General features: G+C 36.0%; 1 protein-coding gene and 1 non-coding gene across 2 annotated transcripts; one reads left to right on the forward strand and one right to left on the reverse strand.

Moving 5' to 3' along the window:
* Positions 1-7,875: 7,875 nt before the first annotated feature.
* On the forward strand, positions 7,876-10,506 carry LOC110878479 (proteasome subunit alpha type-7). Its single transcript, XM_022126788.2, has 3 exons — positions 7,876-8,143; positions 8,982-9,396; positions 10,087-10,506. The coding sequence occupies exons 1-3, from the start codon at positions 7,971-7,973 to the stop codon at positions 10,246-10,248; spliced, it is 750 nt and encodes a 249-aa protein (XP_021982480.1). The 5' UTR covers positions 7,876-7,970; the 3' UTR covers positions 10,249-10,506.
* A 1,473-nt stretch (positions 10,507-11,979) lies between these two features.
* TRNAI-AAU lies at positions 11,980-12,053 on the reverse strand. The gene has a single exon. It is a non-coding gene; the product is annotated as a tRNA-Ile (tRNA).
* Positions 12,054-14,727: the final 2,674 nt, after the last annotated feature.

Raw genomic sequence — 14,727 nt, forward strand, 5'->3', positions numbered from 1 at the left:
AATCAAGTGTGTAAGTGAAAGAAAACAATGTCATCATGGTTCTACATAGTTGTGTAAACAAGCCGGGCCAGGCCTGAGTAAAATCCAAAGCTCGGCTCAGCTTGAGCTATTTTGTGTACAATCTCAAATAAGCTAAAAGCTCAGCTTGAGCTCGTTTTAATATCGCTTAAACAAGTCAAATCTTTGCTCGAGCTTGGCTCACCAATGTTATTAGTTTATATCATACGAGCCAAAATCGAAACCGACTTGTGCTTTTTAGTATTGGATTATAATCATCATTATCATTTCATTATAATATATATATGAAGAAACACTAGATAAATGGTCGGAACCGAGATATCTAGGGGGTTTGAATCCGCATAAAAGGTTAGTTCTCTCTCGATTGATTCAGTTGCAGCCGAACTCCTTCTCCAGTGATTTCTGCAAAACAGAGCACCGTTAGCCTCGTCAAGGGGAGAAGAGGGTTCTCTCCTTGACCCGACTCCAGTGTGAGAATAAGTATTGGTAACGGAGAAGATAAGTATTTGAGTAGTGAAAATGAGTTCTGGGTTTATACCTGAAGAGTTCTCCTATTTATAACCGGGAATTTGGGAGGGAAAATCTGTTATTGAAAAGATGACGGAAGATGCTAACGCCGTAGCGGTTATTTTTCCTTTCGTTAAGTCCTTTTAATCTTTGTTAAGTTGTTTTGATCCTGATGTGAATGCACACGGATCGTGACTTGACCTATGGTTGGGGAATTGCCACGTGGAAAGTGGTTTAAGTGGAGATCATCTTTCAATTACATGCTATCGTTGTGATTTCAGGACGTTTGTGGAAATGACACGTGTCCAGACGGTTATAACCGTCTAGGTGGTGCACGATCATATTCCTTCTAGAAGATTACTGCTGTAATCTGGTGTGACACCTTTCAGTGTGCATACAGCTGCATAAATCCCAAGTCTGGGTAAAATGGTATCCAAGTTTGGATATTTGGGCGGAAGTATTGTTCTTAGGGTTTTTAACCCTTTGCCAATGGAAGGCGGCGCAAGGATTTTATGCTTTCCTTTAGGCGCGCGACTATCGTTTGTTGATCTCTTCCTTCCTTTTGTAAGACCAATGTGCGGCCGCGCAAGGTTAAAAGGTTGAAAGGCCAGTTGGTGGTATGGTCTCATATCTTTTTATGAGGTTTTTGGGACCTTACCCCTTCAATATATAATTGCAACTTCTCAATTAAGTAAAGGTTAATTCTTTTTCTTCATGATATCATGGTGAACGTTAAATATGTCACACCCTTATTAATTTAGGTAAGTTTCTATCTATTTTTGGTGTCACCCGTAAATAAATACATAAACTAGCAAATAGTGAGAACGTGTATTTCAATAATAGCACATAATTGTTAACAAGTCACTAACCTGTGTTCTCAAGGAGGTACATCCTGCTTTTATTGTTTGGCCAAAACCTGAGACTCCACAATTCAAATTGAGCACAAGAATTGTATAAATGGACATTGTCTCACCATAGTAACCATAGTAGCTGATAGTCTAACTCACGATTCAAATTTGCACTCATAGACTCAAGTATTAAACATCTGAATTGCCACAACTGTACACAAAAACCAAAAATCATTATTATAAACAATGTTATAAAACTTCTATACATTCAAAATCCAAATATATATATATATATGCTATATTTGTTGTACCAAAAGCTATGAATTTTGTCTTGATGGTCACGTGAGAGCAAAGACCCCATTACTACTGGTGATTTCATGTTGTTACACCTGCAGAGAACTAGACCTCACTTTCCACAATGTGTTTAGCTTCACCTAAACACAATAACACTATTCAAGAATAGAATGGGCTGTGATGATTGCTTTAAAATCAAGTGTGTACGTGAAAGAAAACAATGTCATCATGGTTCTACATAGTTGTGTAAACAAGCCGGGCCAGGCCTGAGTAAAATCCAAAGCTCGGCTCAGCTTGAGCTATTTTGTGTACAATCTCAAATAAGCTAAAAGCTCAGCTTGAGCTCGTTTTAATATCGCTTAAACAAGTCAAATCTTTGCTCGAGCTTGGCTCACTAATGTTATTAGTTTATATCTGTAACACCCCGAAAACGGCTTTGGTAATCAAACCACGTTAATAGTAAAGACGGGTAAAATACCTTTAGTGGTAAAAATTTACCCGGTAAATATTAGGATTTAAATAATTAATCCTAATAATAAATAAAAAGTGAATAAAAGCTTTTAAGAAATAAAAGCTTAGAAGGCCCGAGTTAACGAGACCTAAAATAAACTTAGTCATAAATATTCCCGAACCCGCTAAGTTAACTAGGAATATTTAACCTAGTTAATAAGTGGGAAAATTGTTAAAAGAAATAAGTAAGTTGTGGCCTACTTAATAACGAACCAAACACGAGGGGTTAAAGCGGGATAACTAGAAAAGTTATTTAATAAAAACAAACACAAACACACACACACAGTGTGTGTTCTGGATCGAGCTCAGGGGCGACCAAGAAGGGTCAAACCCTAATCAACACAATTTCATCAAATTGAAAGGGCAAATCAAGTCCAAATCAAAATCCGAGTATAAATTAGTGATCTCCATTGAAAAAGGAGTCATGAGGTATGTAAATTTCTTGAGAAATCTCTAGTTGAAATTCTGAGCAAACCTAGAGAACTCGAATCTGAACTTGCATGTTTGTTGTTTGGGTGAAATTAGTGATGAAACTATGTCTAGGAGTAAACCCTAGTCATGTACTTGTTGAATTGATGTTCATGGTTGTGAATCCATGATCATACACTCATGTGTCAAGTGGGTTTTGATTATGTAGTAAAGATGATGAGGTACACATGTTTAAAAACATCATAGTTGCTAGTAGGAACAAGATACTTGAACAATTTGCAAGTTTGCAAGTTTGAGTAATTGATCATAGTAGGAACAAGATACTTGAACAATTTGCAAGTTTGAGTAATTGATCATAAGAGATAGTGGTGAAATTTGATGTTAATCTTGGTAAAAATAACTAGTTAGGAACTAGTTAGTAAATATGTAAAATCATGCACATTAGGTGTTTGTTAAAATGCCTAAATGAGAACTAAGTGTTGATAATGTGCCTAATTGAGTCTTGTGAACTTGATAGTGCAATCATATGTGTTAATTGGTGATTTGACTTTTAAATAGTCAAACCGACCATTAATAAGATCGAATGGTAATTGTGATAGAAAATATGTAAGATGGAATAGTCATAACTAATGATGACTAATATAACCGTCTTACGAATTATGATGATAGTTTGACGCGTGACAAGCTAGGTGGAGGCTTGGAAAGGAAGCGGGTCAAACGAAGCAAGAATGGCGGAAAAGCATAATTCGGATGCAAGGTAAGTATAGCTTACACTAGTCTTAAATTGTGGAATGTTTTCTTATCATGTAAATTATGAATGAGATATCTAAACAATTGAAATATGATGTTCCGTCGTGTAGTCGAACAGAACAAGAAAATCAAAGATGATAGAAACCATAATAATGGTTAAAAAGAAGTAAATCGATAAATTGGTCATATTATGTCGAAAGAAATACACGGTTTATATTTAAAATTACCGTACGGTGTTAAACGGGAAGAGTCATGTAGAGGAGATGATAATAAATATCATTTCGCAAAGATAAATGGTCAATTCGGCCAAACGGGTCAAAAGGTGTAGACAACGCCTTTTGACTATATAGACTAATGATTCTTTTGTCGAGTCATATGCTTACAGGAATAGATATCCAATGGATATTCGCATCGTTCTTAATTAGCGAATATAAAGCAAGGTATTAAAATCGGGTCTATTTGTTGATCCGAGCCAGGTACGCTTATTTATGATGTATGTAAAAGTGCTAATTTGGTCGAATAATTGGTGATAGCCCTTCATTGTAAAAGAAGGACCAAAATCGACCAAAACGCCCTTGTAGGCTAAATTGAACAAACAACTCTTAGAGGTTGTTTGGAAAGGAGTCTTATGATTAAACAAAAGTTTAGAACGAGTACGGGTAGTGAAAGATGTAATTCTTGGGCCAAAAGACTCCATATGAGTCTTTGCCGTAAAATGATATTTCAAGAGGTATAAATTCGGAACACATAGATATCTACTTTAAATCCAACACACATTTAGTTGTGATGGAAGAGTACTAGATAAGAGATATAGGTTACAACGCTAGATTAGAATGAAAGCGAAATTGAGCTTAAAAGTGCTTAAAATATCCTTAACGGGTCAAAATAAGCATACTAGTGAAAACGGGTTTAAATTGTGAATAAACCTATGATTAGAACCTAATATGGTATATCACAATTATTCGATGAAGTGTATGAAATATAGGAATCAAATAAATACGTTTGTTTGATAAAATGCATAACCGGGTCAAAATTTGGTATAAAGGGTAATAAGCCGAAGACTTAGAAGTCTTAAATTTGTTAAGCCGAATGTCGGATTTTAACTCCAAATGATGGAGAATTAAATTACAAACACGTAGGAAGAAACGGTAGGCCAAACGGATAAGCGGTTTGAAAGATACGGAAGATTTCGTGTCAAATTACGGCAAAAATGGAAAACTGAATGCAGGGTCCACCGTAAATTACGGTGCCACCGTAATTTACGGTGGAGATGAAAAGCCTTACGGTGGCCCCCTACTGGTTTACGGTAGGGGCATGTAAAACCAGTGGCCACCGTAAATTACGGTGCCACCGTAATTTACGGTGGAGGTCAGGTTGAAATTTTTTTTTGTTTTTGTTATCAATTGTTTCTCGGACTCGTTTAGACACGTTTTAAGTCCTGTTTGACTAAAGCATTTCATGTTTATGAAATGTAGGTACACCTTGGATGCCGGAAGACGATCAAGCTCAACGAAGAACCGAACACGATATAGATGCACGTTTCCGCACTTTGCCATGTTGTAAATCACCTAGGGTCAAAACCATTAAAACATTAGTTTTGACTTTGATACATAAGGATTAAACATATGATCACGTGATGTAGAATAACTCATGATTTGTAAAAGATTTAATAAACCCGTATTTTTATGGCATGTGTAGTCTTAACTACACATCTAATCGTTGGTAATTACATACAAAATCGTTAATTAGTAACTAGGGTGTTACAATATCATACGAGCCTAAATCGAAACCGACTTGTGCTTTTTAGGATTGGATTGTAATCATCATTATCATTTCATTATAATATATATATAATTGCAACTTCTCAATTAAGTAAAGGTTAATTCTTTTTCTTCATGATATCATGGTGAACGTTAAATATGTCACACCCTTATTAATTTAGGTAAGTTTCATATCTATTTAGGTGTCACCCGTAAATAAATACATAAACTAGCAAATAGTGAGAACGTGTATTTCAATAATAGCACAGAGTTGTTAACAAGTCACTAACCTGTGTTCTCAAGGAGGTACATCCTGCTTTTATAGTTTGGCCAAAACCTGAGACTCCACAATTCAAATTGAGCACAAGAATTGTATAAATGGACATTGTCTCACCATAGTAACCATAGTAGCTGATAGTCTAACTCACGATTCAAATTTGCACTCATAGACTCAAGTATTAAACATCTGAATTGCCACAACTGTACACAAAAACCAAAAAACATTATTATAAACAATGTTATAAAACTTCTATACATTCAAAATCCAAATATATATATATATATATGCTATATTTGTTGTACCAAAAGCTATGAATTTTGTCTTGATGGTCACGTGAGAGCAAAGACCCCATTACTGCTGGTGATTTCATGTTGTTACACCTGCAGAGAACTAGACCTCACTTTCCACAATGTGTTTAGCTTCACCTAAACACAATAACACTATTCAAGAATAGAATGGGTTGTGATGATTGCTTTAAAATCAAGTGTGTACGTGAAAGAAAACAATGTCATCATGGTTCTACATAGTTGTGTAAACAAGCCGGGCCAGGCCTGAGTAAAATCCAAAGCTCGGCTCAGCTTGAGCTATTTTGTGTACAATCTCAAATAAGCTAAAAGCTAGCTTGAGCTCGTTTTAATATCGCTTAAACAAGTCAAATCTTTGCTCGAGCTTGGCTCACCAATGTTATTAGTTTATATCATACGAGCCTAAATCGAAACCAATTTGTGCTTTTTAGGATTGGATTATAATCATCATTATCATTTCATTATAATATATATATAATTGCAACTTCTTAATTAAGTAGAGGTTAATTCTTTTTCTTCATGATATCATGGTGAACGTTAAATATGTCACACCCTTATTAATTCAGGTAAGTTTCATATCTATTTTTGGTGTCACCCGGAAATAAATACATAAACTAGCAAATAGTGAGAACGTGTATTTCAATAATAGCACAAAGTTGTTAACAAGTCACTAACCTGTGTTCTCAAGGAGGTACATCCTGCTTTTATTGTTTGGCCAAAACCTGAGACTCCACAATTCAAATTGAGCACAAAGAAGGAAAATTAGTTTGATGCACAACCTACGTGTTGGTAATTTGTGTTCTTAATTATGGCATCAAATTGATAAAACAAAGTGTGAATAAACATAAACTTTTACAACACAACGGTGTATATATATACCTAGGGCTATTTAAAAAGCCCGTGGCTCGAGGCTTGCTCGAAGTTCGCTTGAAAAAAGTTTGAAAAAAGCTCGGCTCGAAGTCAGCTCGGTTTTAAACGAGCTGGCTCGGCTCGGTTTGTAAACGAGCCAAGCCCGAGCCAAAGTAGGTTCGGTTCGTGGCTCGCTCATTAATAGGACCGTTGGCTCGCTTGTTTGGCACGTTTAAATTAAACCCCAAATTATGTGTGTGAGTGTGTGTTACACATACATTCTAATATATCTAAGCAATGTTGGTTAATTAGTAATATGGTTACTTTTTTATCGAAAGAAATAGATTGTTAAGACTATGGGGTATGGGGCAGGGGTTGGGGCGTGGGTTGGAGAGAAACGCCCAAGTCACCACCCCGGGTGAGCTTGGGTTTGGGCGTGGCCCCATTGGCGTGGGATTCAGCCCGGGCGTTGGGCGGGGCTACCCACATGACATGGTGAAACCTCATTGGCCAAGAGCACTAGTCACGCCACCCCAGCCACGCCACACCATACCCCTTTGAAATTGGCTTTTGGTCTTGGGTGCCCCATACTCCACGTGTCGCACCATGCCCCCAACCCTGGGGCGGACCTAGCATATAAGAAGGGGCAACCTCCGCTACGGCTTGGCGCTCCGGCGGTAGTGTAAAATTAGTGTAAATTTTGGAAAAATTTGACGTTTTTACGATTTACTTACGGTTTTTTTATAGAACGTTACGGCTTGACGGATTTTCTAGATCCGCCACAGTAACCCACGCCCCACCATACCCCACGGTCTAAGCTATAGTTTTAATTATTAATATCGATTTAAAAGATATAGATTAAGGTAAGTATTAAAAAGGAATTTAATTTGAGAATAGACTGCATATGAAATAGATTATTTATTTAGTTTTTAAATGTAGAATTTAGATAAAAAGACCATGTTGTCTTCATGTGAGGCACATAGTAAGACTTAACCAAAAAATTAAACTCGGTTAACACTAAAGGACATAGGGTGTTAAAAACTTATAACATAAAGGACGGAGCCTGTAATATCTTTAGTTAAAAGACACCGGTTGTCATATGGTACAAACGTAAAGGACACCGGTTGTAATTTACTCTAACTTTCTAACTTTTATGTAATAATCAGTTTCATATACAAAACACCCGTCTAATGTTTATGTGTTTTGGCTTCTTTGGGAATTTTGGGCAAGGTTCAGGGGGTTAAAGCACACAATGTCCAAATTCGGAGGGCCATTTTGCTTCTTGTCCAATAGAGTTTTCTTGCTCCAAAAGTCGAGAGATCCCCCATTATTAACACCTCTGCATATTTCGTCTCCGATCAAACCTAAAATTCCAAATCCAACTACGAAACCCTAAATCTTCACTACAATCTCACTGCTAATGGCGAGATACGACAGAGCTATCACGGTGTTCTCGCCGGACGGTCACCTCTTCCAAGTTGAATACGCATTGGAAGCCGTACGCAAAGGTAACGCCGCCGTCGGTGTTCGCGGCACCGATACCATCGTTCTCGGTGTCGAGAAGAAGTCCACCGTTAAACTTCAGGACTCCAGGTTAGAGATTAAACGTTTTGTTAATTGTTTATGTGAAATAGAAGATCGTCATCCTGATTGTTCGATTTATTTATGTTTGGTTTGTGATGTTAGGATTAAACCTTTTTGTTAGGATTATTGTTGTTTGTTTGGTTGTAAATGTTAGTTTTAGATGTTGATGTGAAATATGAGACTGTTAGTGCCATTGAAACCCTAATTGTGAGTGGTTAGTGCAAAAGTAGAAGTTATTTGAGCGTACATTAGCTAATTGATCTTCTGAGTGAAACCTGTTAAGCATATATCTTAATATGCGTGGCATTAAGATATTAATTCGGCTGCGAAATTGGATCTGAAGTTTGTATCTACTGTTAAGAGTTGAATAGAAAGAATTAGAGGCAAAAACTGATTGATATAGTCGAGTTGCTATCGGAGCATAGGAGTCACACCACTCCCTGTTTCGTGCTAAATGCCATTGTAAAGTCACTGAGACATTGTCATGAATTGTGGCTTTTTCTTTTGCTTTTGGAATTGTGAATGATCGTATAAAAGTTCGTATTTGTTCAAAACTTGTGTCAGTTGAGTATTATCGGAGGGGTAATAGTGGTTACGGAAGTATGCATGAACGTTTATATCTTCAAGCATTTTGTTCATGTTTACTGTATACTGAACAATTTAGAAAACAATCTCATGTATTATTTTGTAGATAATATTTATTTGATTGTGTGAAAGTTCTGATCGTTTCGCATCTTGTGAAGCTGTGTAGTCGGCGTGCGTGTTTGCAGTTTTTTTATTAAGTTGTTGGTAATATATTTGTGGCAGTTTATGCATTTCTGAATCATTTTTCGGGTTGTGTTTGCAGATCAGTTAGGAAAATTGTAAGTTTGGATGATCACATTGCATTGGCATGTGCTGGACTTAAAGCTGATGCGCGTGTTCTTATCAACCGGGCACGAATTGAGTGCCAGAGCCATAGGCTTACTGTTGAGGATCCAGTAACTGTAGAGTATATCACGCGTTACATTGCAGGTCTTCAACAGAAATACACACAAAGTGGTGGTGTCAGGCCATTTGGACTTTCAACCCTAATTGTAGGATTTGATCCTTATACTGGTGTCCCATCGTTATATCAGACAGATCCTTCCGGAACGTTCTCTGCTTGGAAAGCTAATGCTACTGGTAGGAACTCTAATTCCATGAGGGAGTTTCTGGAAAAGAATTACAAAGAGACTTCTGGTCAAGAAACTATAAAACTTGCCATCCGTGCTCTGCTTGAAGTAAGTGTTTTTTAGTTGCCTTACATTTTGTTCACATATTAACTGCATTACGTGTGTCCAAACAAAGAGTCAGTTCACCTATGATATATCTGACTTGATAGTGTCGAGTCTAATGTGATGACTATGGCAATGATACCTATTTCCGAGGATGAAGTCTGGAAGAAACAAAAAAGGTTAAATGTTTTTGGGGCGTATAAGTCACATTTAGTGATTCCTTTTCGTTGAGGAAATGTGAAGAGTTAAATTCCAATTTCCGATTGCATCTTTAACCAACTAAACACAGTGGAATTAATTTAATTCTGACAAATTTTAGGAACCAAACGGGGCCTAAATATTAGTAATTAGACTGAAAGCAGTTATTTGATCTTCTTGTGATGACAAATTATTGGTCTGTCAATTTGATCAACTAATGTGGAGAGTTGGATGTGATTATGGTTTGCATTTTTTTTACGAACAAACGAGTTTCATTAATATCATCCTGAGTGCACCTTACAAGAAGTGAGCTGTTTTTTGCTAAGCAACATGTTCGCTTGCTCGCAGATTGCTTATTATAAGTTTTAGTTGACTTGGAATCTTGGATATTACTATATCATAGCCTACTCACACACACTCTATCTGTGTGCAAGTAAAGTTATTTTATTTCGAAGATATTACTTACAGATAACGATTTATGTTTTAATTAAAACATAGGTTGTTGAGAGTGGAGGGAAGAACATAGAAGTTGCTGTGATGACAAAGGAAGGACTGAGGCAACTTGATGAAGCTGAAATCGATGCCATTGTTGCAGAGATTGAAGCAGAGAAAGCAGCTGCCGAGGCTGCAAAGAAGGCTCCTGCAGCTAAGGAAACATGATGTGTCAGATTGACCCCTTTTCTCACATGGTTTTATTGTTGTTTTTTTTTTCCATTTTGACCTTTGCAGTACATGTATTATTGGCTTGTTCGCTTACCAATCGTATGGTAGTTTTATGAACTCGTTTTAAGTAATCTATGCTTTTGATCGAATCTATCACCCTTTCAGACAGACTGTTCTGGTTTGTGGATTAGATGAAACTACTGTGGTGAAGACCAGCAAGACGGTTTTGATGGCATTAATTATGTGATTCAAATATTCTATGCTTTCTGTGTTGTATGAATTTAAGGTTTGCCCAACGTTTGACCATTTACTTCGGTTCAATAGACTTAGTCTTGATTCATGTGTTTGTGGTAATTGGTGCACTGGTTAAAGCCGACAAACCAGAGGCGAGGCGATGACGGTCTAATCTTACGGGAGGGGTTGGAGCCCAAACCAACGTAGAATTAGTGGGTCGGGGTATAAGATTAGATTTAGAAATTTATGCAGGTAAAAGATTAGGTGACACTCTCGACTACCCGAACTTGTTTACCCGAATAATAATATTAATATACAATAAAGTCTAAAGTTTGTAATAAATATTATTTTAAATTTATTAGAAGCTTAAAGTTAATGACTTTATAAAGTTATTTGAGCGTAGTTGAATACATAGTATTTCAAATCAGTTTTCTAGATGAGTTTAAGATCGAATTTCGCTCAATCGGTAAACTTTAACCATATAGGATCACAAAGGGTACACTCGATACCTACGGAACCCAAAAGATATTGAGTAACAAGTATATGACTTTATGTGACCACATATATGACTGTTTTATAATCGGCTATGAGATCGATGTTATTAAAACTTGTCATGTATCCGATCCATTGGCATCCCTATACAAGTTGCTCAAATTTTTGAACTTTGACCGAAGAGGAACAGAGGCGTACAAGCAATAGCGGATCAATATGGAACAAACGTTTACCGTTGAATTGAAAACGTTGAGAAATCTATCTGGAATCAAATTTAAAACAACAATCGCTTGGACATTATTGATCAAGAAATAGCCCGTAAAGGATGAATCAAACAAAACCTAGATCAAAGAAGGCGTACAACGAGGGAAGGAGGGAGGAGAATGAGAGAAAGGGCGATGGTTTGAAGATGGAGAAAAAGATAGAGATTTTAATGAAAATATAAAATAGAAGAAATCTTTAAATTTTAAATTTTAAAGGTGAAAAAGGAGATGTCAAATGTGAGTACTTTAAGTCTTCAAGCAGGGTTAATAGAATCTTTTTATCGAATTTCTGCTATGGTTATATTTATTTAGTTTTTTAATTTTTTTTTTGTTTGCTTGGAATAAAATTGTACGTTTATTTAAAAAGATTTAAGTATCAAAAATGTATTTTTAGGTCATCATGACAACCCACTTATTTGATGTCCTAGTAAATATGTCTTTCTCATTAATTAACTAGTTACTGAAATAAACTTTGATCAAAGTACTTCTACTTCAATGTCACCAAGGTGTTGCATTGGTGTTTTTTTCCTTCCAACAAATTTCACTGAAGACAAATAATATAGATTTAAGTAGTATGTATACTTTTTCATTATAAGAAAAAGTAATAATAAACTTTGAGGAAAAATAAATCTTCTCTTTAAACTGTTAAATAGAAGTTGAAGTAGACTAGGTAAATGTTTAAGAGTGCAGGGGCTTATTTTCAAAACTTTATCAATTCAGAGCTAAAAAAGAGCTACTTTGGCCCATGCAGGTCTCGAACCTGCGACCTTCGCGTTATTAGCACGACGCTCTAACCAACTGAGCTAATAGGCCTATATGTGTTCTTTGTAATCTTGAAATCATAAAACTTAATCGAGACAAAATGATGTTTTGCAAATTTCTTCATTAGGATTGTTTTAGAGCTAATTGTAAGATCAAGTGAGTCGTCATTCAAATAACCAAGTGGTTGATGTCTCACTGCATATTAAAAGGTATATATAGGATCAAGTTTGAATTTTGTAAGGGTATACGCATTCGGTTTCCTTGGTTTTAGCCGAATTTTTGGGTGTTTTGAGTATTGTTGAAATTAGGGCAAAATAGGAATAGTTCATAGTCTCACCCTTAAAAGAAAAAGAAAGAAATAAATACAAGGTATCGATGAATAATTGGGCTTTATTAATTGAGCTTTTTACCTGAGCAAGATTGTAACGTCTTAAAAGTAGAGCTTTAATTTTATATTTTACAAATATAATGCGAAGTTTGCAAATATTAATATTACCTGAATCTAATATGAGTAAATTAAACAAATTATCCCTCGTCTTTACACTTTGTCACTTCATATTACATTTGGGTCTTTTTCACTAATAAATGTTGTATGCAGTAGTTGGGTTACCCTTCTTGTACTCTATAGGAGGAAATGGTTGGTTTACCCTTCTTGTACTCTATAGGAGGAAAAAAAATTAAAAACCAAATGAATTTTGAGAGGCTTTTAACATTTTATTATTAAGAAGTAACCTTGAGAATAAATCTATAATTTCTAAATGAAACAAGAAGCATTAAACCTTGAGAATAAATCTATAATTTCTAAATGAAACATAGGATACCATAATATGTAATACCATAATCATTCACCTGATTTAGTTTATTATTTTTAAGTTAATCTAAAATATTTATATACTATTAATTTGAAAGATGTTTGTGTATAGTGGTTTGTACATGATGCTTAATGAGTGTTTTGTGCATAGTTGTGTTGTACATGATGCTTAGTGGTGTTGTATCCCATGTTTTGGGGGTTTTCAAAAAAAAAAAATTGATGTTTCACTTTAAACCCAAAACTACTTGATTTTGTAGTTTTAACCCAAAAGTTTTTAGTTTTTCCAATTTAACCTCACAACCTTTTTACTTTCGACTTTGATCCCCTGTGTTTTTCATATTTTGCAAAATTTTTCGTTTTACGTTTAGATATAAATTTTGCGACTTAACATGGCACAATATGTGTGTGTGGTTCAACGATTTTACGTTTTGTTATACGCTTCGTTCTAAATTTTGCGAGTTAACATGGGGCAACGTACATGTGTGGTTCAGTGTGTTTACGTCATCTATTTTTTTTTCTCGTTTAATAAGTTCGTCACAAAGTGCGAGTCCTAAATCGAGTTAGTTATTATTTCTATTTTTATATGCCGGTCTAATTTTTCCACGTTAAGACGCCGCAACTTTAATGTTGGTGGTCATTGGCTATAGTGTGACGTTGGTGCTATTTGTCACGGTTTTACACCCCCGCCGCAACGCGTGTCACGGCCCCAGCACCGGTTTGACCCGGTCAGGAGCCGGGGACAGGAACCTGTGGTATTTAATTTATGCGACAGCGGAAGATTTTAAAACAGGATCTTTTAAAACTTGAAATGCCCGATTATTTTATTTTATAATTCGGGATAAACCCCGTAATTTACAATAGAGGAATTTTACTAGGAAATTCCCTGATTTATTTAAAACATGTTTATTTATTTTAACTGAGCCACCTCTTCAAGCTGGTTAGTGCTCCGTAGCACGTTTTCCTTGATTTACAGCAGGTCGCCTGAAACATGTTTTTAAAAATATTTTGTCAGTGGGGAAATACTGAGTGAATCATTCATTTTGATAAAACGATACATAGTTATAATTTACAGCATAAGAGCAATTACAATGGCTTCTATCTTATTTTTATCTGGCACTTTGTCACTTGCTGATGATGGTCATATCACTATTGGGTCCCTCCCCAAGTAGTGACGTTTATCACGGTGAGGATTTATTAGCCTAACCCGTGAGAAATTAGTAATATGCACAATACCCCACTAGCCAGTGATTTAAGATAACCACGACTTAATCCCTGTAATTATAACCTTTTGAAAATAATTTGAGGTATTGTAAAACAGTTGATAAAAAGAGAATGACTCACATTGCAAGTTTAATGCGGGCAGAGTTTATCCTACTGATTAGCCTGATAACCTAATTTAAATAACAATGCACACGAACTAGGTTAGTAACTAATACAGCATTTACGATAACTCACGAGATTAAACCCTCACAACGAATGACAAAGTGCAATACTTAAACATCCATCAAACTAACGACGAATGACAAAGTATAAACCCAATTTGAGCAGCACTTAAACATCCATTGGATAGTTTTAATCGATCGGACATTGAATCGTAGTAGCGATTGAGTTATTACCCTGTTGGTGCGGCAGCGTTTCGTGTTCGTGTGTGTGTTTTGAAGTAAACAGTGTATAACTCAGTGTATGAATTGAAATTTAACGTCGAAACAAGCAAACTGATCAAGTCCCAAGCCCCTGTATTTATACCCGAATTTGGACCCGCCCGCGTGTCGCGAAGGGGTACCCTTCCCTTGTCACGAGTCGCGGGGCACACCCCCTAGCCTAGGGCTGCCTTGTCACTTGTATAGCCCCGGTGAGTCGACGTTTTATTAAAACTCAATTTCGACAACGAATTGTGAAGATAATTTCAATTTA

This window comes from Helianthus annuus, chromosome 9 (assembly GCF_002127325.2).
Source record: "Helianthus annuus cultivar XRQ/B chromosome 9, HanXRQr2.0-SUNRISE, whole genome shotgun sequence".
Taxonomy (NCBI): domain Eukaryota; kingdom Viridiplantae; phylum Streptophyta; class Magnoliopsida; order Asterales; family Asteraceae; genus Helianthus; species Helianthus annuus.